General features: G+C 36.2%; 1 protein-coding gene across 1 annotated transcript in view; it reads right to left on the bottom strand.

The window, feature by feature from the left end:
* Nucleotides 1–3,322: 3,322 nt before the first annotated feature.
* Nucleotides 3,323–22,395, bottom strand: part of LOC103007128 (lymphotactin-like) — a 100,371-nt gene continuing 81,298 nt past the window's right edge. The window contains exons 2-4 of the mRNA XM_007172476.3: nt 6,447–6,594; nt 4,482–4,596; nt 3,323–3,578 (exon numbers count right to left, since the gene is read on the bottom strand). Coding sequence (XP_007172538.1) covers nt 3,416–3,578; nt 4,482–4,596; nt 6,447–6,507 — 339 coding nt within the window. The 5' untranslated portion in view covers nt 6,508–6,594 and the 3' untranslated portion in view covers nt 3,323–3,415. The remainder of the gene's footprint in view (nt 3,579–4,481; nt 4,597–6,446; nt 6,595–22,395) is intronic.

Below are 22,395 nucleotides of genomic sequence, written 5' to 3'. Positions count from 1 at the left end.
TGAGGTATTTGTTAAAATCTTTTGCCTGGGTTATTTAGTCAAGTTGTTTGTTTTCTTATTGTTGGGTTTTAAGAGTTCTATTTGTGCTTTGGATAACAGTCCTTTATCAGATAAGTCTTTTGAAAATATTTTCTCCTAACCTGTGGCTTATCTTCTCCTTCTCTTGACAGTCTTTCACAGAACAGAAGTCTATAATTTTAATGAGCTCCAACTTAATTTTTTCTCTTAAGGGGCAGACCTTTGGTTTCATACCTAAAGCAAAAATCATCTCCAAACACAAGGGCATCTAGATTTTCTCCTATGTCATGTTCTAGATGTTTAATAATTTTGTGTTTTACACTTGGCCTATGATACATTTTGAGTTAATTTTTCTTGAAACGTGTAAGGTCTGTGTCTAGATTTTTTTTTTTTTTTTGCTTGTGGATACCCAGTTGTTCCAGAACTATTTGTTGAAAAGATTATCCCTTCTCCCATCATACCCACTCTAAGAAGAGTTGTACATTACCACTCTCTTTCCTGAGGCTGCGATATCACAGAAAGTCACTATCTGAGATCAGGTTCAGTTTCTTAATAACTGTGTGCTCTTAGCCAAGACAATCAATCTCTCTGCGGCTCAGTTTTCTTACAATTTAAATTTCAGTGACAGTTTTAGACTCGCTGTATTGTTACATCTAATATCTATGAACAAATATAATACTCTACAAGTATTACAATCACAGTGGAAGAATTTCCTAGTGAAGAGAGAAATATGTGACAACATCTTTCTTCAAACTAGCTAAGGATGCATCTTTCATTTCCTATTTAATAATGGTAACGCATACTTATATATAAATTCAGAAAAATTTTAGAGAACGTTCTTAGTATAATTCTTCCCTTCTCTCTGTTATTTCTATTTCTTGATCATGTCCATATTATTACCTATTTCAAATCCTGTACTGCAATTGGTTTTCTTACATCATAGTGTCATCTGCTGGGTTGTGAGTTCCTGGAGAACAGAAGTGGTGTTTTAATTATCTTGACATATACCAAGCTTAACAAGCTGCCTGTCTTATAGCAAGTACTCAAAACTATTTGCTGAATTGAACCTCCTGTTAATAAAGTTTATTTTGTGTTATACGTAATTTTAGAAATATGAAAGTATAGAATGAAGGATATAATGTAATTTGTTATTCATCCCAAAAATATTAATTGACCCCCTCCCACCGTTCTATGCTAGGCAAGGGGACCTGGTGTCATAATTCACACAAGCAGCTTCCAGTCTAAATACAGGATTGGGGTGAGGGAAGCACAGACAGGCAAAGGAGTAATTTCAATATAAATTGGTAAGATTTAGGTTAAAGTTAAGTATAAGATGCCACAGAAGCACAAAAGAGGGGTTGCAGGCAAAATTTGTAAAATACAAATTAATATTGTAAGATCTCTCCTTCTTAAATTATTTCATTGAATTGAATTGAAGTCCAAAAAACCACAGGGTTATTGTTAGTAGACTCAGGTCTTACCTAAGTGATTCAAAACATCCAATCAGTTAGTTAAAAGTTATGTGCACTATTTGGTTGAAACCTCTTAGCCTTACCTAGCTCCCTTAGATAATGTGATAACAAGATGTGTATACCTACATTCTTCCACATATATTATTATTATCTTTTGAAAACGTCTAGAGTTTGGAAGACATTTGGGAAACGCAAGTACATGTTCAGTCAGGAAATTTGCCTTTCATCTTCTGTGACTTTGCTAGGTTTCACCCCTCATAAAACAAGTGTTTTCTTCTTAGTGTTTCGTTTAAGACCAGCTTTGAACATTATTGTAGGCAAATATCAATGAGAAAGGGCAGATGACACCACCCTTTGCTAGGAGGCACTGTGTTAATCATTTCCTCTCTGGTTCACTAGTTGGATGACTAGAAGTAAGCTGATTCCAACAAGCTGCCCTCAGTTACCCTCTGAAAATACTTGACATTGCTGATTGTCCCCTTATGACTAGTAAAACAGTCCTTTCTCTTCCCTTGAAACTATCTAGGTCTGATCAGCTCTTAACTATTTAAAGTCAGATAGAGTGGATGTATACATCATCAGCTACTTGGATAGTAGAGTCATAAACATGAATCAAATTAGCAACTTAATAAGAACAGGAGGGCATGAGTCTGGGGTGCTAAGTGACCAGGTGAAGTAACGTTAATTAAAACGTTACTGCAAATCATGAACACATTCAAAGAATGTTCCCGGTGACAGTGTTTGGAATGTTAAAACCTTACTGGCAAAACAAAAAAGCATGACTTGTATGATAACTAGAGTAGTGACAATTATGGAAATCACAGAAACGCAGTGAGATCATTGCCCAGTTTGAGGAGAATTGATTTTTGTTTGAATAAAGTATCTTTTCATCAAAAGTCTAATCTTTGGGGCTTCCCTGGTGGCGCAGTGGTTGAGAATCTGCCTGCTAATTCAGGGGACACGGGTTCGAGCCCTGGTCTGGGAGGATCCCACGTGCCGCGGAGCAACTGGGCCCGTGAGCCACAACTACTGAGCCTGCGCGTCTGGAGCCTGTGCTCCTCAACAAGAGAGGCCGCGATAGTGAGAGGCCCGCGCACCGCGATGAAGAGTGCCGCAGCTGGAGAAAGCCCTCGCACAGAGACGAAGACCCAACACAGCCAAAAATAAAAATTAATTAATTAATTAATTAAAAAAAAAAAATCCAGGCCGGTGGGTCCGCGGGATCTCCTTGCCGCTCAGCTTGCTGTGGCTCGTTTAAAAAAAAAAAAAAAAAAAAAAAAAAAGTCTATTCTTTGCTACTTTGGCAAATGAAAGAACTCGCACGTTATATATTTTTTTTCTCTTTCTTTTACAGGAGATCAAATGGGACACAGAGGTATGAGAATTTGCTCCAGATCAAACTTGAATGAAGCCACTTTTTGAGTAGTGAACCCTCAGAATAGGACCCCAATAGCGGTTGGATCATTTTCTCCTTTATTCCATAAAAATAGAACTCCATTATGAAGACAGGTTGAAATAGATTTTAAATTGTCATTGTCACAGTTGTCACCTATAACTCATGTGTAGAGAACCATTTTGTGCTAGAACCTAAAAATGATGAATATAGCTTTCATCTCTAATGAACACTGACCAAAATCTCTCCCATCATGGCTATCATCAAAAGGAGGTACAGTTAAGACAGAAATGGAACACAAATGATGTATTACTTTTCCCAATATGTAATGAATAAACTTTGGGACCGTTCTTAATAATAAATATTTATTAATTAGAGCATCTAAATGAATATGAAAGACATTAAAAATATTAAAAAAATAATTTGATTCATGCAGCACTTTTATAAAAGGTGAATATAATGTAATTAGTCCATGAGCTTTAAAGGGAAATGAGCTGGCTGGCTAGTGAGGGGACAAGATGCCAGAGGGTCACTACGCAGTCAGGGTCACAGCTGTATTGTTGGATTGTTGGGCTCCTGTAGGCTTGGTCTGGCTCACATTTCTCCTGCTGGACTTGTCTATTGTTCGGACTGCTTTTTTCACCCATTCAACTTGTGGATCAGCACAGACTTTAAGGCCACGTCTGGTAATAAATCTGCAATGCAAAGAAAAGATAGACAAAGTTAGTCACATCCTCAAAGCCTTGGAACCAGAAGTTAAGATCAGATCATATATAAGAGGTCTTGTGCAGAAATGACTGGACAAAACAGTCTTTCAGATTCAGGAGGATATAAATGAAAATCTTTCCTCTGCAATCTATTTTCCCATAAAGGAGAAATAGCTCCAGGTAATACCCAGATCCCTGGTTCAGCATAAACTGCAGGCTCCTTTTCTCATCATTGTTACTAGGTGGTGTAATTAAACTGGACATTTGAGGTCATCTAGTCCAATTATTACATATCATCTTCTTTTTCAAATTTAAACACACTCATCTTATTTTCTGGACAAAAGGTGATTTCTTTATCATATTTTGGGAGGTAAAGTTGCAATTGTGTGTTGGGAAGAGTTGCTATTCTGAAGATGAGATCCTAGAAAGAGAATGGTACCATGTAGGCCAGTTGTTGACACTATTCCTTGAGATATGGCAACTGATAAAATATGGCACTCTACTCCAGCACACAATAAGGGCAGGGAAAGGCAGGGAAGGGGGAGGATGGGAATGGAGGCATCCCACACCAGTGTGTCTCTATGGTCAAATCCTGATCTGAACCATCCCGCTCTAAACCTAACCCCCAGGACTGAGCATATTATTCATCTAGTTCCCAGTTAGATTCTTCTGCTAAGATAAAGCAGAAAGGAGGGTGATATTCTTCACTTGGTTGCCAATTTTTTGTCATAAACATTGTTTGGGACTACATAAAAGCATGGTTAATATGGAAAAACAAAAGGACTATTGGCTACATTGAGGTTTTCCTCCTTGTTGACATTTTTCCTGAGGAGGGCAGCATTTCTATATACTGTGTTCCATCAAGATCATATTTGGGAGAGAGAAACTCACATCACTGCTTTCATGGAGCCCTCCTTGATGGTGTAGGTCTTGATGTTTTTAATTGGCAGTCGCTGGGTAGTCAGACTTACACAGATGGTCTTTTCTAGAACTTCACTCCCCACACCTAGCAAAGAAAACCATGCAAATAAAAATAAAATATAATTTCTAATACTATAAATGTTAGAATGCTATAAATAAAACAACAAAGAGTGACATGATAAAGAATAATTTGGGAAAGGAACACTAAATATGGGAGAGGTAGCTCATTTTTGACTGAATACATAAAGGCATTCTCATTTTAAATGGTAAAATGTAAAATATGTAAAAGAAGTAGTTCATAAAGTACTCATCCTCAATAGAAATGGTCCAGGGGAATAAACTTTTTAAGTGTAGAGAACATCTTACATTCGGGAAAGGAAAATAACTTGGAAGAATTAATAATAGTAAGGGTTTTCTAAAATCTAAAAAGGGTTTCTAAGTGCTGATTTCCTCCTAAGTTGAAGAGACTGGTATTTGCTTCTCAAGGAAGCAAATATTCTCAGAGATTATTTCTCAGAGAAATATTCAGCAAAACAGCATCTAAAATAACAGCTGATGATGACGAAGTTTGAGCTACAGTGTTGCTGATATCAGAAGTCTTTCTATAAACATGAAACTGAGCAGAAGGTATTCACTAACATTGCTCTTCATCTCTCCTTCTCTCCATCACACAATATCCAGCCTGTACATTCTTAACCCTCTACATTTGCCTATTTATTTATTTATTTATTTTTAATTTTTTGCCAATTTATTTTTAATGCTGAGCTATCTCTGAACCCAGTGAAAGAGGGAAATACCCAAGTGTCTACAGTCTTCCTCAGTCTTCTTTCCCCTACCCATACATGGGTTTCCACCAAATGGCAGAATATTGTCTCAGAAAAATGCCAGCAAGCCATGGTTAAGACAACATTTGTCTTAAACTTTTTGTTTCAGCAATATTTTTTTATTTGGGGCACAATTTCAGGGAGTTCCAGACATTGCCATCTCTATTTACGGACACCCTTGGCATCCATGATCAGGTTCAGATATTCTAGTCTAAGTAATAAGTTTACGGATTAGGAGGTTGAAAGGAGAGTTAACTGAAACATTAATTATACCCAAAGGATATTCTCTTTTGTTGCCAGAGCCACAAGGAGAAATACACTCCAACCAGTTGGGAAAAAAGTGAACCTTTAAGAAATATGTGTAGAATGCTCAAGTAAGTCTCAGTGTAGTTAAGTCTCATCTGGGTATGTCTTGTAGGTTTATTTGATTGTATATAAGACATTGATATTTGTTAGCACTTATGGTCTCTTATAAACTCAAGAAATTGATCATCAGTGGGAACAACATTCATAGCAGTAATAATAGACTCTCCTACACACTTAAAGGTAATATTGATTTCCTGGGTATGAAGGTATGAGCTACCAGTCATTTTTGTTTTAATAGAAAACATTGATTTCCTTCAGAACATACACCCTCTAGCTCATTCCTGCATTGTGAACTGTCAAAATTTGGAGAATTTTCAAGAACAATACTAAATAGGCAAAAGCTTCAAAGTCGTCATCACCATTCCACTGCTAACATTAATCAAGAAATTAGGACTTGTGTGGAAACCTGATAAATGATCATAAGATTTATTTCATTTTAATCCCGGGTAAACGTAACGGTTATAACATTCTTCTTATAGATAAGTAAGCATAAGCACAGAGAGGTGAAGAAATTTACCCCAAATCACCCAGTTGTGAAAAATAGGAGCCCAGATTGTAACCAAGTTTTATCTTCAAAATCTACAAAGTCTCCTAGAGTCAAATTATTCCCATTTTGCACATGGGGAGCCTGAGGCTTAGCTTGGAGAAAGTATACTTCAGTCAAAGCCTGAGTCGAAACCAAAATGTGTGGCCACTTCCTGCATATGTAGATGCTGCTTATCTCATAAATAAGATTTTGACTTACCTTCCACAGTGTATGCAGCAAGACAGCAGATCCCAAAGAAGGCCAGAATGAGAAGTCTCATGGCTGAAGTCCTGCTGAGCTGTGCAGCGAGAGGCTGAGGAACTGATCCTTTCAGTCTCTTTTATTCCTCCGGTGATCAGCGCACTTCCTGTGGTGAGAGGGGGCTTTCGAGATGGGTGTGGAATCACGGAAAGTCTTTGCAATACTGATGCTTTCTTTGGTTGAAAAAAAAAGTTCCTTTGTCCCCACTCATACTAACCCAACACCCTGTGGCCTTTTCTCCTCCTCCTGTGGTTAATGTGTCCGTGAAACCAAATGTGTGCACAAAAGAAACGTAGTTGTCTCATCTCCTGCCACCAGTCTAAATTCAAACCTTCCACCGCACACATGCCCCAAGGCCATGCCAGTGTCATGGCCCAGCACAGGGACAGTGTAAAGGATACAAGGTGGGTGGTCACTGTGGTCCATCTCCCCCTCCTGCCTCATGTAACATCAGCTGTGACATGAGGCTTCCACCACTGTGGATCCTAAGCCCAGTGATGCCTTAGGGAGGTGAAGGGATGCTGTTGCTTCCCTGAGCTCCTCACTCCTCTGCCTTAATCTTCTTATTTCTCTCCTCTGCCCTCATTCAAGTGATCCCCTTTCTTTACACCAGCCTCCCCACACACCCAAGAAACATTTCAATAATGATGATTGGAGCCTGTCTATCTGCATGGGTTTGCCTTATTTTAATTTAATACATACATTTTTAAAAGATTTTGAAAAGTTGTCCTAAGAAAAACTTTATTTTGGAAAAAGAAAAAGGAAATTATCTATAATCTTACCATTCTGACTGGTTTCATTTTTAATGTTTTTCAATGAGTATCTATCGTTATATATATGTTTGCAGAGTTGAGACAATTATAAAGACTATTTTTACATCTATGTATATATGTTGCCATGTTTCTTCATAGTCTTCATGTTTCTACTCTAAATAAACACATACACAGGCACTTAAACCATTCCCTTATAACTTATTGTTATATAGACCACATCTGTAAGGTAAATTTTTATTAATTACACTGAATCTTTTGCTTTCAATCACCAGATGTAAGATTACTAGGCAAAATCATATGATCATCTTTATAACTCTTGCTACATATTGACATATATACTTCCCAAAATGTAATTTCCATTTGCAATGCTTCCAGCAGGGTTTCAATATATTGACTACAATACAACCTATCTGGCACTCAATTTGTTGTTGTTGGTTTTTGTCTTGTTTTATTTAACATAAGTATCTATAAAATGCATTTATTAATTAAAGGTTTTGTCATTACCATTCAGGGATATGAAAATAACATTCTGATTAAATATATGTATAGCTAAAAGTTTTTGCCATCACTCTTAGGGATATGAAAACTAATTCCTATGCTTCTATAAAAATTATAGGTTAACCTCTAACATACTTTTCATTAATGGCATTTAATTTTCCACTCAGATTTTACTCAGAAATTCAAATAGCTTTTTAGTTATCTCCACCTGGCTACGCTGTCATTTCTTAAACTTTGAACACATCTTTCTACTCAAAATGCTTCTCCTCCTATTACTCTTTGACATCGAATAATGTGTTATCTACTATTCAATTTCCAAATACAGATTACCTGGGTCATCTTAGACTCATTGCTAGCCACCCATATGTTGTTCTCAACCAAGCTGGACTAAGTATACCTTCAAAGTAGCTCTTCTGTATGTCTTCTCCTCTCTCTCCACACTGCTCAAGGCAAGACCCCATCACCCTATCACTTGTTAGGACTACTGCGTATACCAACTGATTCCCCAGGCTTGGGTCTCCTCTGTTTCCAATCTATTTTCCACAGCATTGCCAGAGTAATCATTCTAAAGTCTTGATCTAATCAGGTTGTTTTCCTGCTGAGAACCTCTTTGCTACTTCCCATTGCCTACAGGATTCATTCATTGTCATATATAAAGGTGTTCAAGATATAACACTGCTTCTTTTAAGACTCATTTTCCACCACTCATGCACATGCTCCAAAACGTCTAGCCTCAATAAATGTCTGTGCAGTCAACCAAATGGGCCATCCTCTCTTCTACTCCCAATATATTGCTTCCGTTTTCTGGAATGCTCATCCCAGCTCCCTACATAATTATTTGTAAACTCCTCCTCTTTCTACAAGTTTTTCTGAATTCTCTAGATACAATTAACTTGTGCCATCTTCTATGCTCTCTTGGAACTTTCTAGCCACCACTGTTCTATCACTAATCTCATTTTATTCTCCTACTCAATTACATTTCTGCATCTCCCACTAGATGGCAGGGTCCTTGAGAGCAGGTATTTGCCTCAGTGCTGTCTGGGTCTCTGGCACTAGCAAAATGTTTGCTATATAGTGGACGCTCACCAAATGATTTTTGAATAAATGAATTCTTTTCAAAAGACCAACATTATAATATTGTACATTAAGTAAAGGATGAACATCTAAAAACATAAAACCAGAAGACTGTGCCTATGTCTTCCTCTCATGTTTATAGTCAAATAGACAAATTGACCAATGGCTGAATTTTTACTTAGCATATTACAATGGAATTTCTTAAACTCTGAGAATGAATTATTCATTTCAATTGTTCAAAGCATGCACTACAGTCTCTAATTGAGAAGAAATAAGTAACCAACAAAAAAGTAGAAACCTATTGCAAAATGGGCATAATCTGCTAATGTGGACGTTGATTGACAACCAGTTGAAAGATATTAGAACAAATTTTTCTCATCCTTGACTCCTCTCTTTCTCTTACATGCCACACCCAATCTGTCAGAAAATACTGTTTTCTCTCTGTCTTCAAAATACAATCTAAACCATTTTCATCACCCCAAGAGACCGAACTCCAAGCCACCCTCATTTCTTACCTGGATTAGCAGATTCATGCAACAGCCTCCTAACTGATTTTCCTAATCCCTCCCTTATTTTCTTTTGGTCAATTTGCCACCCTGACAAAGGTGATCATTTCAAAATGTAAGTAATATGTTACTTCTCTGCTCAAAAATCCTTCAATGGAGCACATTTTCATGAGTGAACAGCAAAGTCTTTTTTTTTTCTAAGTATTGTTTAATATATTTAGATGCTTTGCTCTATGTTAATCACTTGACCTTAGAGTAAAGGTTAAAGATAAAAGTATTAAAACTTAATATAGCTACCATAATTTGTTAATGATACACAATATAAAAAAGGAAAATTAAGGCATCAAAAACATAAAATGGAGTGGGGATTAAAATGGATAGAGTTTTTGCATGCACACAAGGTTATGTTGTTATAATAGGCTGCTATATTTGTCAGATGTTTATGTAAGCCTCACGATAACCACAAAACAAAAACAGTATATACACAGAAGAAAAGAGACAGGGATCAAAGCATATTACTATAGAAAATCATCAATTCACAAATAAATTCAGCAACAGAGGAAAAAAGAAACAAGGGGACTACAAAATAACTAGAAAACAATTGAGATGGTATTAGTAAGTCCTTAATTATCAATAATTACTTTAACTGTAAATGGATTAAATTCTCCAATCAAAAGGCCTAAAGTGACTAAGTGGGTTTTTAAAAAAGACGCAAGTACATACTGCCTACAGAGACTCACTTCATCGTTAAGGACACACATCAGCTCAGAGTAAAGGGATGGAAGAAGATATCCCATGAAAATGGAAACCAAAAGGGAGCAGGGCTAGCTATACTTATATTTAGACAAAATAGACTTAGGTCAAAAACCATAACAAAGTGACAAAGAATGTTATTTGTCTAGAATGCAAAGACTGTAAATATATACAGTCTTTACAAGGGTTTACAAATACCTCCATGACCTATGTTCTCATCTCCCATTTACTCTCTGACATCATCTCCTGCTACTCTTCCCCCCCTTCTTTCTCCACTGCAGTCACAATGACCTCCCTGTTGTTTCTCAGACATGTCAGCATCCTCCTGCCTTCAAGTCTTTTCACCTTCTGTTTACTTCACCTGGTATTTTCTTCCCTCAGACATAAGCATGGCTCAGTCCCTTACTCCCTTTAACCTTTTGCTCAAATAGTGTTTTCTCATTGTGGCTTTCCCTGACCCCCAATTTAAAAGTGCACACACATACCAATTCTGGTATCATTTGATTTCTCTTTGCTGCTCTACTTTCGTTCATAGTACCTAGCACCTTCTAATATAACAATAATTTACTTTTTTATTATCCATGATTTTCCTGGAATTGTTTGTTTGTCTTTTTCATTTCCTCAGAGTCTAGGACAATGCCTTGCACAAAGAAAGTGCTGAATTAATATATCCATACTAAATGTAAATGTATAAGAATGCATAAGTGTATGAGTGGGTAAGAAGGCATAAGCACACATAAAACATTTGTACCCTCAAAGTCTAGTACTCTGGAAGATCAGTACCATTTATATATGATTGACCACAGAGTGGAATTGTAGAATCCTTTTTTGAAGGAAACCATTGCTTTTTAACAGAAGAAGGTATAAACATGAAGGGTGAAAGCAAGAAAACTCAATATATTTTCTCTTTTCTTTTTACTGTATGGTTTGAATATTTTGATTCATCTGAAAAGAAAATTAATTCATATTTTATCATATGTAATATGTAATTCACATAAAAATGTCTTCTGTAGAATGCATGTTTGTATAATATTCCCTTTTTCTATTGGATAATTTGTCATTTTCTTATTGATGTGTATGACTTTGTTATGTATTTCCATACTAATTCTTTGTCTTTTATAAGTGTTGCAAATATTTTCTCTCAGTTGGTAGCTTAACTTTTCACTTCCTTTATGATGTCTCTAACGGACAAAAAAATATTAATACCAGTGTAATCAAATTTATCTATATTTTATTCTATGGTTAGTACATTTGTGCTTTAATAAATTATTTTCTTCCCCAAAGTCAACAAAACTTACTCCACTGAAAGTTTTAAAGTCGTGTATTTGACACTTAAATTTTTAACATTTCTAGTGGTTATTTCTGTCTGTAGTGTGACATAGAGATCCAAATGCATTTTTTTCCTCTTTAGATAACTGAATTTTCTAGCTCTGGTTTTGAATAGTTCTTCCTTTCCCCACACTACCTGTCACATATTAAAGTTCCACATACATGTGCATCTCTTTCAAATTCTCTGTTCCATTGGTAAATCTGCCTATCCTTGACTCATACAATTCTATTACTATTTAATTACTATAGACTTATAATTTAACCTTAATTTCTAGTAGGGCAAACCCCCCTTCCTTAATCTTTTTCTTCAGAAGTGTCTTGGCTTAAGCTCACTGGTGATCATGAAAATGTAAATCAAACCACAGTGTGACCCCACTTTATTCCCATTCAAATGGCCAAATTAAGTCTGATAGTACTACTGTGATGGTAGGGATATGGAGCAACACGAATTACTCATGGCATTAGAAATTGGTACAACACTTTGAATAGCAGTTTGGCATCATTGTGTAAAGCTACACATTTGCATACCCTGAAGCTCCAGAAATTCCACTCCTAGATGTATACTTAGAGAATATCAAAAGGAAGGCGCACATAGATAGGAGTTATTTGAAATGCTCAAGTTATTTGAATGTTAAGTTGGAGGTAGGTTACTAGTGGAACATTACACAACTTAATTAATTGTATAAAAGAAGGTCATATGTAGACCAATGATGGTAACCTATAATTCCATAACTCAGATTGGACTAACTGCTATAACAAGCAAACAAAACTCTCACTGGCATAACACCAAAAAAAAAAAAAAAATAGTTTACCATTCACTCACACAAAAGTCAGTGCAGAAGTGCCTAGCAAGTTGTCTTTCTTAAGGGTGCTTCTCCAAAATGTGACTCAGGAATCTAGTCTGCTTGTACCTTTGAGCAAAACTATCCCTTACAGCCTGGGAGTCCTTTTCTTCCAGCTTCATAAAGGAAATGAAACAACATGAAAAAGCACACCTACTCTTAACTACTTTGATCTGGAACTGACATTTTTTCTTTGGTCACATTTCACTGGTAAGAATGAGTTATCTGGTCCCATCCTAGAAGCAAGGACAGAGGGGAAGAATAGGGTGCATCTGGGAAATGTGATCTAGATTTGTGTTTGGAAAGAAGAGCAGTTAAGGTCTAGCATGCCCTGCCTCAGCCATACAGCTGTGATTAATCCAATTGTGCAGCTACGGTTCTGGTTATTTTTATCCCTAGTAAACAAGTTTATTATTCTTCTACCATTTCCTTTCTATTTTTTTCTCACATTTTCATTAAAATATAATTAACATGCAGTACTGTATAAGTCTAAGGTGTACAGAATAATGATTTGATCTACCTACGTCCTGAAATAATTATTACACATCCATCATCTCATATAGATGCAACATTAAAGAAATAGAAAAAATTATTTTTCCTGTTATGAGAACCATTAGGATTTACTCTCTTAACAGCTTTCATATATAACAAACAGCAGTGTTCATTATATTTGTCACATTGTGCATTAACCACTAGTACTTATTTACCTTACAGCTGGAAGTTTGTATCTTTCAACTACTTTCCTCCAATCTCCCCTCTCCCCTCCCACCGCATCTGGTAACGACAAATCCAATCCTCTGTTTTTTCTGTTTGTTTGTTGGCTTGTTTGTTTTTGAAGTATAATTGACCTAAAAAACTATATTAGTTCCTTGTACACAACATAGCGATTCAATATTTTTATACATTTCAAAATGGTCACCATGATAAGTCTAGTTGTCACCATACAAAGACAGTACAAAATGATTGACCAAATTCCCCACACTGTATGTTTCATAACTGACTCATTTACTTTGTCACTGAAAGTCTGTACCTCTTAGTTTCCCACACTTATTTCTCTTCTCCTCTCACCCCCCTTCCCTCTGAAACCCACCTGTTATTTTCTCTGCATCTATCTCTGTTTCTGTTTAGTTATGCTTGTTCATTTGCTTTTTTTTTAGATTCCACATATAAGTGAAATTATACACTATTTGTCTTTCTCTGTCTGACTTATTTCACTTTGGATAATTCTCTCTAGGTCCATCCATGTGGTTGGAAATTGCAAGATTTCATTCTCCTAAGGTTCCATTTTTAAAAGGACAAAAATAAAAGAAAGATTACTACAACTATTTTCTTTGAAACATAATTCCAGTATATTTTTCTTATATTGTACTTAGTTTTTTCCCTAATTTAAAATAGCATTGTCATTTTTTTTATAAAAACAGTATGATTATTGCAAAAAAAGTCAGACACTATAGAAAAAAAATTTTTAAGAAAAATTCACCCAAATCCCACTACCCAGAGATAACCATTTAACCATTATTGATGTACCTTCTTCCAAACATCTCTCAGATAAATATGCCTACACGTATATCACTTCACAGTCTTTTTACAGCGTTCAATGGCTGTAGGTTTACTGTACATTTGCAATGTGAGAGGCTTTGTGCTAAGCACTCAAGGGCGTTAACCCATTTATGAATAACAATATTATAAATTAAGTAGAATTATTATCTATACTTTATAGATGAGAAAATTGAGGCTAGGAGAAGTTAAGTAATCCACACACAATCCCAAAGCTTAGTGATAACAGAGTGAAGATTCAAACTCAGATCTGCCAGATTCCAAAGCCTAAGCTTTTAAACAGTGCCCTATGCTGTCAGATATTCTCTGATGCACTTACAATTCCCTATTGATAGTCTCTAGGTTATTTCCTTTCTAAACCCCAGACCACACAGCAACAAGGACAGCCATGTTCTCGTTCTCAATGGTGAAAAACTGAAACCATTTCCACTAAGATCAGGAAAAAGACAAGGTTGCCTACTCTCACCACTATTATTCAACATAGTTTTGGAAGTTTTAGCCACAGCAATCAGAGACAAAAAAGAAATAAAAGGAATCCAAATTGAAAAAGAAGAAGTAAAACTGTCACTGTTTGCAGATGACATGATACTATACATAGAGAATCCTAAAGATGTTACCAGAAAACTACTAGAGCTAATCAATGAATTTGGTAAAGTAGCAGGATACAAAATTAATGCACAGAAATTTCTTGCATTCCTATACACTAATGATGAAAAATCTGAAAGAGGAATTAAGGAAACACTCCCATTTACCATTGCAACAAAAAGAATAAAATACCTAGGAATAAACCTACCTAAGGAGACAAAAAACCTGTATGCAGAAAACTATAAAATGAAAGAAATTAAAGATGATACAAACAGATGGAGAGATACACCATGTTCTTGGATTGGAAGAATCAACATTGTGAAAATGACTATACTACCCAAAGCAATCTACAGATTCAGTGCTATCCCTATCAAACTACCAATGGCATTTTTCGCAGAACTAGAACAAAAAATTTCTCAATTGGTAGGAAAACACAAAAGACCCCGAATAGCCAAAGCAATCTTGAGAAAGAAAAACGGAGCTGGAGGAATCAGGCTCCCTGACTTCAGACTATACTATAAAGCTACAGTAATCAAGACAGTATGGTACTGGCACAAAAACAGAAATATAGATCAAGAGAACAGGATAGAAAACCCAGAGATAAACCCCCGCACATATGGTCACCTTATCTTTGATAAAAGAGGCATGAATATACAATGGAGAAAAGACAGTCTCTTCAGTAAGTGGTCCTGGAAAAACTGGACAGCTACATGTAAAAGAATGAAATTAGAACATGTAAAAGAATGAAATTAGAACATTCCTTAACACCATACACAAAAATAAACTCAAAATGGATTAAAGACCTAAGACCAGACACTATAAAACTCTTAGAGGAAAGCATAGGCAGAACACTCTATGACATAAAGCACAGCAAGATCCTTTTTGACCCACCTCCTAGAGAAATGGAAATAAAAATAAACAAATGGGACCTAATGAAACAATGAAATTCTCTCACTTCATCCCAGCTTACCCTTCCCTCTCCCTGTGCCCTCAAGTCCATTCTCTACATCTGTGTTTTTATTCCCATCCTGTCCCTAGGTTCTTCATAACCTTTTTTTTTTTTTTAGATTCCATATATATGTGTTAGCATACAGTATTTGTTTTTCTCTTTCTGACTTACATCACTCTGTATGACAGACTCTAGGTCCATCCACCTCACTACAGACAACTCAATTTCGTTTCTTTTTATGGCTGAGTAATATTCCATTGTATATATGTGCCACATCTTCTTTATCCATTCATCTGTCGATGGACACTTGTATTGCTTCCATGTCCTGGCTATTGTAAATAGAGCTGCAATGAACATTGTGGTACATGACCCTTTTTGAATTATGGTTTTCTCAGGGTATATGCCCAGTAGTGGGATTGCTGGGTCATATGGTAATTCTATTTTCAGTTTTTTAAGGAACCTCCATACTATCCTCCACAGTGGCTGTATCAATTTACATTCCCACCAACGGTGCAAAAGGGTTCCCCTTTCTCCACACCCTCTCCTGCATTTATTGTTTGTAGATTTTTTGATAATGGCCATTCTGACCGGTGTGAGATGATACCAAACACTAGTTTTGAAAGATATTCTGTGAAAAAGGAAGACAGGGGTCCATTTCCAGGTAATTTGGGAAATTTTGTGTTTTATTAAATCACAGTGTATATCACCATGTTAAGGGATCTGAGAAGACCTGCAGTAAAATTCAGCTAACCCAGATTTTCCTAAATATTTTTAACTTACAGAACACTTTTTCATAGAAGACTTAAACCAACTGGAGACGTATTTTAGAGATACTAATGCAGAGCGCTGGTATCTGTCTTAGGAGGGTCATAATAAAACTTAGGTGTGATAGGAGTGGGTGCTAAACATAGTCACTCTCCAAAACTAGAGCCTGTCCTAGAGCAAGAGAGGTTGGAAATATTTTGATGGTGAATTCAACACAGGTATAGAACTTGATGCTATTTGGAAATCCAATTGGATTATACATTTTTCAGTTGAATTACCCAGCCTGGGGAGAAATCTTGACTCTGTGACAGTTTTCTCCATGATTACTACTCTGTTTCTGCTTATTTTCCAATAAAATGTGTAATTGTACATCTTGTTTTTCTCACAGCTTAGAAAAAATATTAGGTCTTAATCAGTAACCAATTAAAACAATAACTGATGCTTTTTTTTCAGAAACTGCTAACAATGAGTGCTTAACTTTTACAGGATTTTTTTTTATACACTTACGTTGAGATACTGTGTAAAGAGAATTAATTTTTTTCTCCTGAAAACAAGAATTATATAGAAAAATATCTATTTATTTCACTGGCATGAACTTTGAGTAATTATAGTCAAATCTGTAAAATTTTATTTAATAAATTGAGTCACTGGATTTTTTTAAATTAGTGAATTCTAATGAGCTATGCTGGACAGATATTATCTCTAAATGATTAGATACTGTTAATAAGTCTATACTAGTAGCATAGCACATACACCCACCTCATGTTTTGTAAATAAATTTTCATCAGAACACATCAATGCCCACTTGCTTACATTTTTTATGGATGCTTGCACACTGCAACAGCAGAGTTGGTGAGTTGGTCTTCAAAGGTTAAAATATTTGCCGTTATAGAGTTTGCTGACCCCTGGGTCCCCCCTGATTTGTATGTATTATTGAAACCAAGCTATGTTTAATATACTATCAATGATGTAAAACATGCAGACAGAGAAAAAAAGACTAAATAAGTAAACCAAAACATTTTTGCGCATTCCCTTAGGAAGTTATCAAGTTCATGGTCAGGCTGGCAGAGTGAGGAAGACATCCAGTAAGAGCTAGCTTCTGACATTTCAATCCCCTGTGTCATTTATTACCTAATTATTTATTCTCTGTTAATAAAAGTATATGCCACTAACAGGCAGGCACTTCGTCATTAGGTAGGTTTGTATTCACCTTTGTTCCTTGATAAAAGTTACAGTCACCAAAAAGGACTCAAAGAAATTTCTAAAAATGTTTGTGGTTATCAAAAGGTTAAAAACTATTGCTCTCCACTATATGGGAATGTGTTACTCAGGGCCAGGGATCCACAGGATCAAGCAGGATCAAGGTGACAGAGGAAATGCTGCATGTTGGTCACTGTACAGAAGTTGCTTAAACGTAGTCTTGTTTACATTGTTCATTGTTCACAGATCAAAAAGGAAGCTGGACAGGCAATCCAGTCAAAGTAACCAACTCTCCAGGGAAGGTTAGGTTGGGAAGAAGAAGTGTGCTTAGTCTCTACGATGTCAAGTCAATCACTTTGTCGGGAATTAAAATTAGTAAGCACAGGAGTCATTTTTGGTTTTGTTTTCCTTTATTTCAGAAGTCGGCATTTTGTGGTGCAGAAGTCAAACATTTATGGATTTCCTAAACTGGATGTCAGGTAGACTCAATCTGCCTGAAAAGAAATATACCTGAGGTCCAACACTGATGGGCAGCAGTGATCCTAAGGAGCCTTTCCTTGAGAAGCCACATACTGGAATGGGAATCATGAGCTGTAAAAGCAGATCATTCAATCTTATCCTGATTCTGGTTCAGTTGATACAAGATGTGTTACATGAAGGAGAATCAAGATCATCCTCACCTCACAGACATCAGAATTAGAAACGGAACATATAACTTGTCTGGATCATAGGAGGAACTCAATAAATGGTAGTGATTACAATCAAAAGATAGACACTGAAACCATCACAAAGACTCTGAAACTAGAACCAAACCTGTCAGAGAAGTTGGTGACAAAGAGCGGAATGTGGTTTTTATCAGAGTTTATGATTTTATTTTTATGAATACTAACGATTGATTTTTTGGAGTCAGCCAAACCTATGACCCTCTGTTTCCCTTACCTGATCTCCTCCCCATATTTGAAATACCAGGAGGAAGATGTATGTCACTAGACACCTTTAACCTCAAGCAGGAAAACATTTCTATCTTCCCAGTGAAAGGATCAGTCACAAATACAATAAGACCTCTTTATTGTGGAAATATTTGTATGTGAGTGTTATGGATTACCTAACTCTCTGATTAACCAAAACAATTTTTAATTTTATTCTTTACTGAAAATTTTTCCAATTTTTTTTCTGATAGAGCAGAAGGAAAAAAACCTGAATCCTTAATGTCAGAGCCTCAGTCAACACATTTAATATTAGTGCCACGGGCCAATAACCAATACACAGAACCTAGAAGGATTCTGACAATGTATGCATTCACTTAAAGAACATATGATACTAGATTGAACCTGAGTGGGTCCCCAAAGTTGACTGTAAAAACAAATTGATCAAATGTTGTCTTACCAGAGGCTTAGCCTGGATATTCCATATAAAAGAGCAGTTACCATCCCACTCCTAAAATTTCTTGTCACCTGCTTTATTTGGACTCATAGCTCTTATCATCACCTTTGACACGTCTTTGTATATTCTGTGTATTGCTCTTCTCTCTCTACTAGAATATAATATCCTAAGAGCTGAGACTGTTTCAGTCTTGAATTCTCAGTGCCTATAACGTAGGAACTCAATAAACATTTATTAACTAAAGGAATAGAAACTAATTTTCTTCTTTCTTCAAAGAACTAAAAAGAGAAGCCCTGTTCAATTTAACTTGGAGCAAACTATTATACTTTACACTGATATTATCCTAGTATGATGAAATATATGTAGAGGGAAAAGTTAAAGTATATGGGGACTAGGATAGATCTTAAAAGTGATCTAGCCAATCCACTATCTTTTTATGAATGGGAAAACAAATTACACTTATGGATGCACACAGTTCGATGCATTTTGAGAAATGAATGCACCTCTGTAACTAGTACCACAAGATATAGAACATTTCTATTACCTTTTGCGTCCTTTCCCACTCAATCTTCTCCATCCCTGGGCCCAAGCAAATACTGATCTGCTTTCTGTCACTGTAGATTAGTTTGCCTGTTCTAAATTTTATATAAGTGGAAGCATACAGTGTGTTATCTTTTGAGTCTGTTTTCTTTTACTCAGCATAGTGTTTTCAAGATTCATTTATATTGTTCCATGCATCTGAAGTTCATTTCATTTTATTGCTGAATAGTATTTCATGGCATGGATTTAGAACAATTTATCTAGTCACCTGCTGATGGACATTTGGATTGTTTCTAGTTGTGGGCTTTGATTAATAAAACTGCTATGAATACTCTTAAAAAGCACATTGCAGTTATGGGCAATACCAGGAAACATGCCTATTCTGTCATAGCTCTTGACAGATCTCAGTGGAAGTCAGAAGAAAGACCATTACCAATTTTAAAAATGTAATATATATGGGGGAAAAGATTAATGCATTTGTTTTTTTGCTTTTCCAACTACACAAGACAGAACCCCCGTGGAAAAAGTATGCAGTGATAGGTTCATGTGGTGGATGCATGCTTGCACACTAGTCTTCCCCCCATCACCTGCAGTGGCTCCTTTTCTGCTGATCCTCTTCGCAGTTCACTGCATCCAACCAGGACAGACATTAAAGTAAAATTAATTATGAACTGCATTGTGACCTGGGAAATCCACACAACTCTAACCCATCTACTTCCTTTCTGTAAGAGACATTACTCAAGTAACCTTTAAAACTTTCAGGGCTTCCCTGGTGGCACAGTGGTTGGGAATCTGCCTGCCAATGCAGGGGACACGGGTTCGAGCCCTGGTCTGGGAAGATCCCACATGCCACGGAGCAACTGGGCCCGTGAGCCACAACTACTGAGCCTGCGCGTCTGGAGCCTGTGCTCCGCAACAAGAGAGGCCGCGATAGCGAGAGGCCCGTGCACTGCGATGAAGAGTGGCCCCCGCTTGCCACAACTGGAGAAAGCCCTCGCACAGAAACGAAGACCCAACACAGCCATAAATAAAATAAATAAATTAAAAAAAATAAAAAATAAAAAAAATAAAACTTTCAAAGTGTTGAGCATCTTTTTAAAAGTTGTGATTTGTACACGTAATTGCATTATACAGTTTCTTATTTATGGTATTTTAATATCTTTCATTATAAGCCATAAATGTAAACCTGTTCCTGCAAATTTCCCTATAATACTTATAAAAGTTTTATACTCCCCTTTGCTACTTAGCTAAGTTTATTTACCTTTTCCTTCTCTTGATGCCCGTGATTATTTTCCTTTGGGTCACAATCAATAGTCTACAAAAATGAGTCACCACACCTGCACTAACATCTACACTCCCAGAGCCTGCCCTTTTTTTAGTTCTTGTTTCTTCTTTCTTTCTTCATGTTGTTTATATTATCCCTGCTGTAGGAATTTACTTAATCCTTGTATTTTTATCTCCTATGGAATAGCAAGGTCCATTAATTACTGAGTTTACCATCAAAATCAAGGATAGAATCATCGTCCCACTGTTAGAATCAGTTGATAGTCCTAACATTTAAAAAACATGTCTTTAGATATTCAGCATCCGGATTTTTCTTACATAGTCAAAATAAATTTGTTAGGGGCAATCACATTTGCATAACTGACATGAAAGGAGTTTAATAAATGTGTAAACTTTGCTTGTTTAGTGCTTAAAGAGTTAGTGTGAGGAAATGCTAACCCTTTTAGTAAACAGTTCCTAGAAGTGAATGTATTGAAAGCAATTAGAAAAAGTTACACGTGCACTTTAGGTATTTCTGGAAGGTATTTTGGTATTTCCACCAAAAAAAAAGTGCACATATGGAAATTCAAGGAAGAAAATATCAAAATGAAGAAGACTTTTCTTTTCCATTCAATGGGGAGAAGAGAGTGAATTAATTATTCAGGTATTATGCCTATAATGGAGATAGTCATTGAAATATATTAATGTGGGTTTTTTCCCTTTCCACATTGGTGTCTGTAGTGGGTATTTGCCAGAATGGTGGCAATATGACTTCCTATGTCTATGGACATTCCCCTATCATAGTCCTTTTCCTCAACGTAGAGTCCTGAGTCCATCTCCAACCTGCCATTGTCATATGGCTTAGACTGAGCCAATCAAACTACCACTACAAGTTTGGATTTAGAAGAGTTCACTGTGCAGATAGAAGTCTCCACATATCCATATTTTGCGAGAGTTTTATGACAGTGAACAAAAGGCTTGGAGTTTGTTTTTAGCTAACTGTTTAAAAAAATTTTTATTGCAGTATTATTGATTTACAATGTTGTGTTAGTTTCAGGTGTATGGCAAAGTGAATCAGTTATACATACAAATATATACACTCTTTTTATTGACTTTATCTTTAAGAGCAGTTTTAGTTTCACAGCAAAATTGAGCAGAAAGTACAGAGTTCCCATATATCCCCTTGCTCCACACACATGTATAGCCTCCCCACTATCATCATCCCACACCAGAGGGGTCCATTTGTTCCACTGATGAACCTACATTGACACATCATCACCCAAAGTCCACAGTTTCCACTAGGACACAATCTCTGTGTTGTACATTCTATGGGTTTTGACAAATGTACCCACCCTTTATAGCTTCATACAGAATAGTTTCACTATCCCAAAACTCACCTGTGCTCCACCTATTTATCCCTCCCTCAGTCTAAATTTCTGGAAACCACCACTCTTTACTGCCTCCATAGTTTGCCTTTTCCAAAATGCCATAAAATTAAAATCATATATTATGTAGTCTTTTCATATTGACTTCTTGCACTTAATAATATATTTTTAAGTTCCTTCCATGTCTTTTGTGACTTGATCGCTCATTTCTCTTTACTACTGAATAATATTTTATTGTATGGATGTAGCACAGTTTATTTATCCAGTCACCTGTCAAAGGACATCTTGGTTGTTTCCAAGTTTTGGCAAATTTGAAAAAAGCTATTAAAACTCCATATGCAGGTTGTGTGTGAGCACATTTTCAACTCATTTGGGTACATTCCAAGGATCACAATTGATGGATCATATGGTAAAACTATGTTTAGCTTTGTGAGGAATTACCAAACTATTCAAATGTGGCTGCACCACTTTTCATTCCCACCAATAATGAATGAAAATTCCTGTT

The sequence above is a fragment of the Balaenoptera acutorostrata genome, chromosome 1 (assembly GCF_949987535.1).
Source record: "Balaenoptera acutorostrata chromosome 1, mBalAcu1.1, whole genome shotgun sequence".
NCBI classification, from domain to species: domain Eukaryota; kingdom Metazoa; phylum Chordata; class Mammalia; order Artiodactyla; family Balaenopteridae; genus Balaenoptera; species Balaenoptera acutorostrata.
The sequence above is the reverse complement of the archived record's forward strand: the minus strand, read 5'-3'. Positions and strand labels throughout refer to the sequence as shown.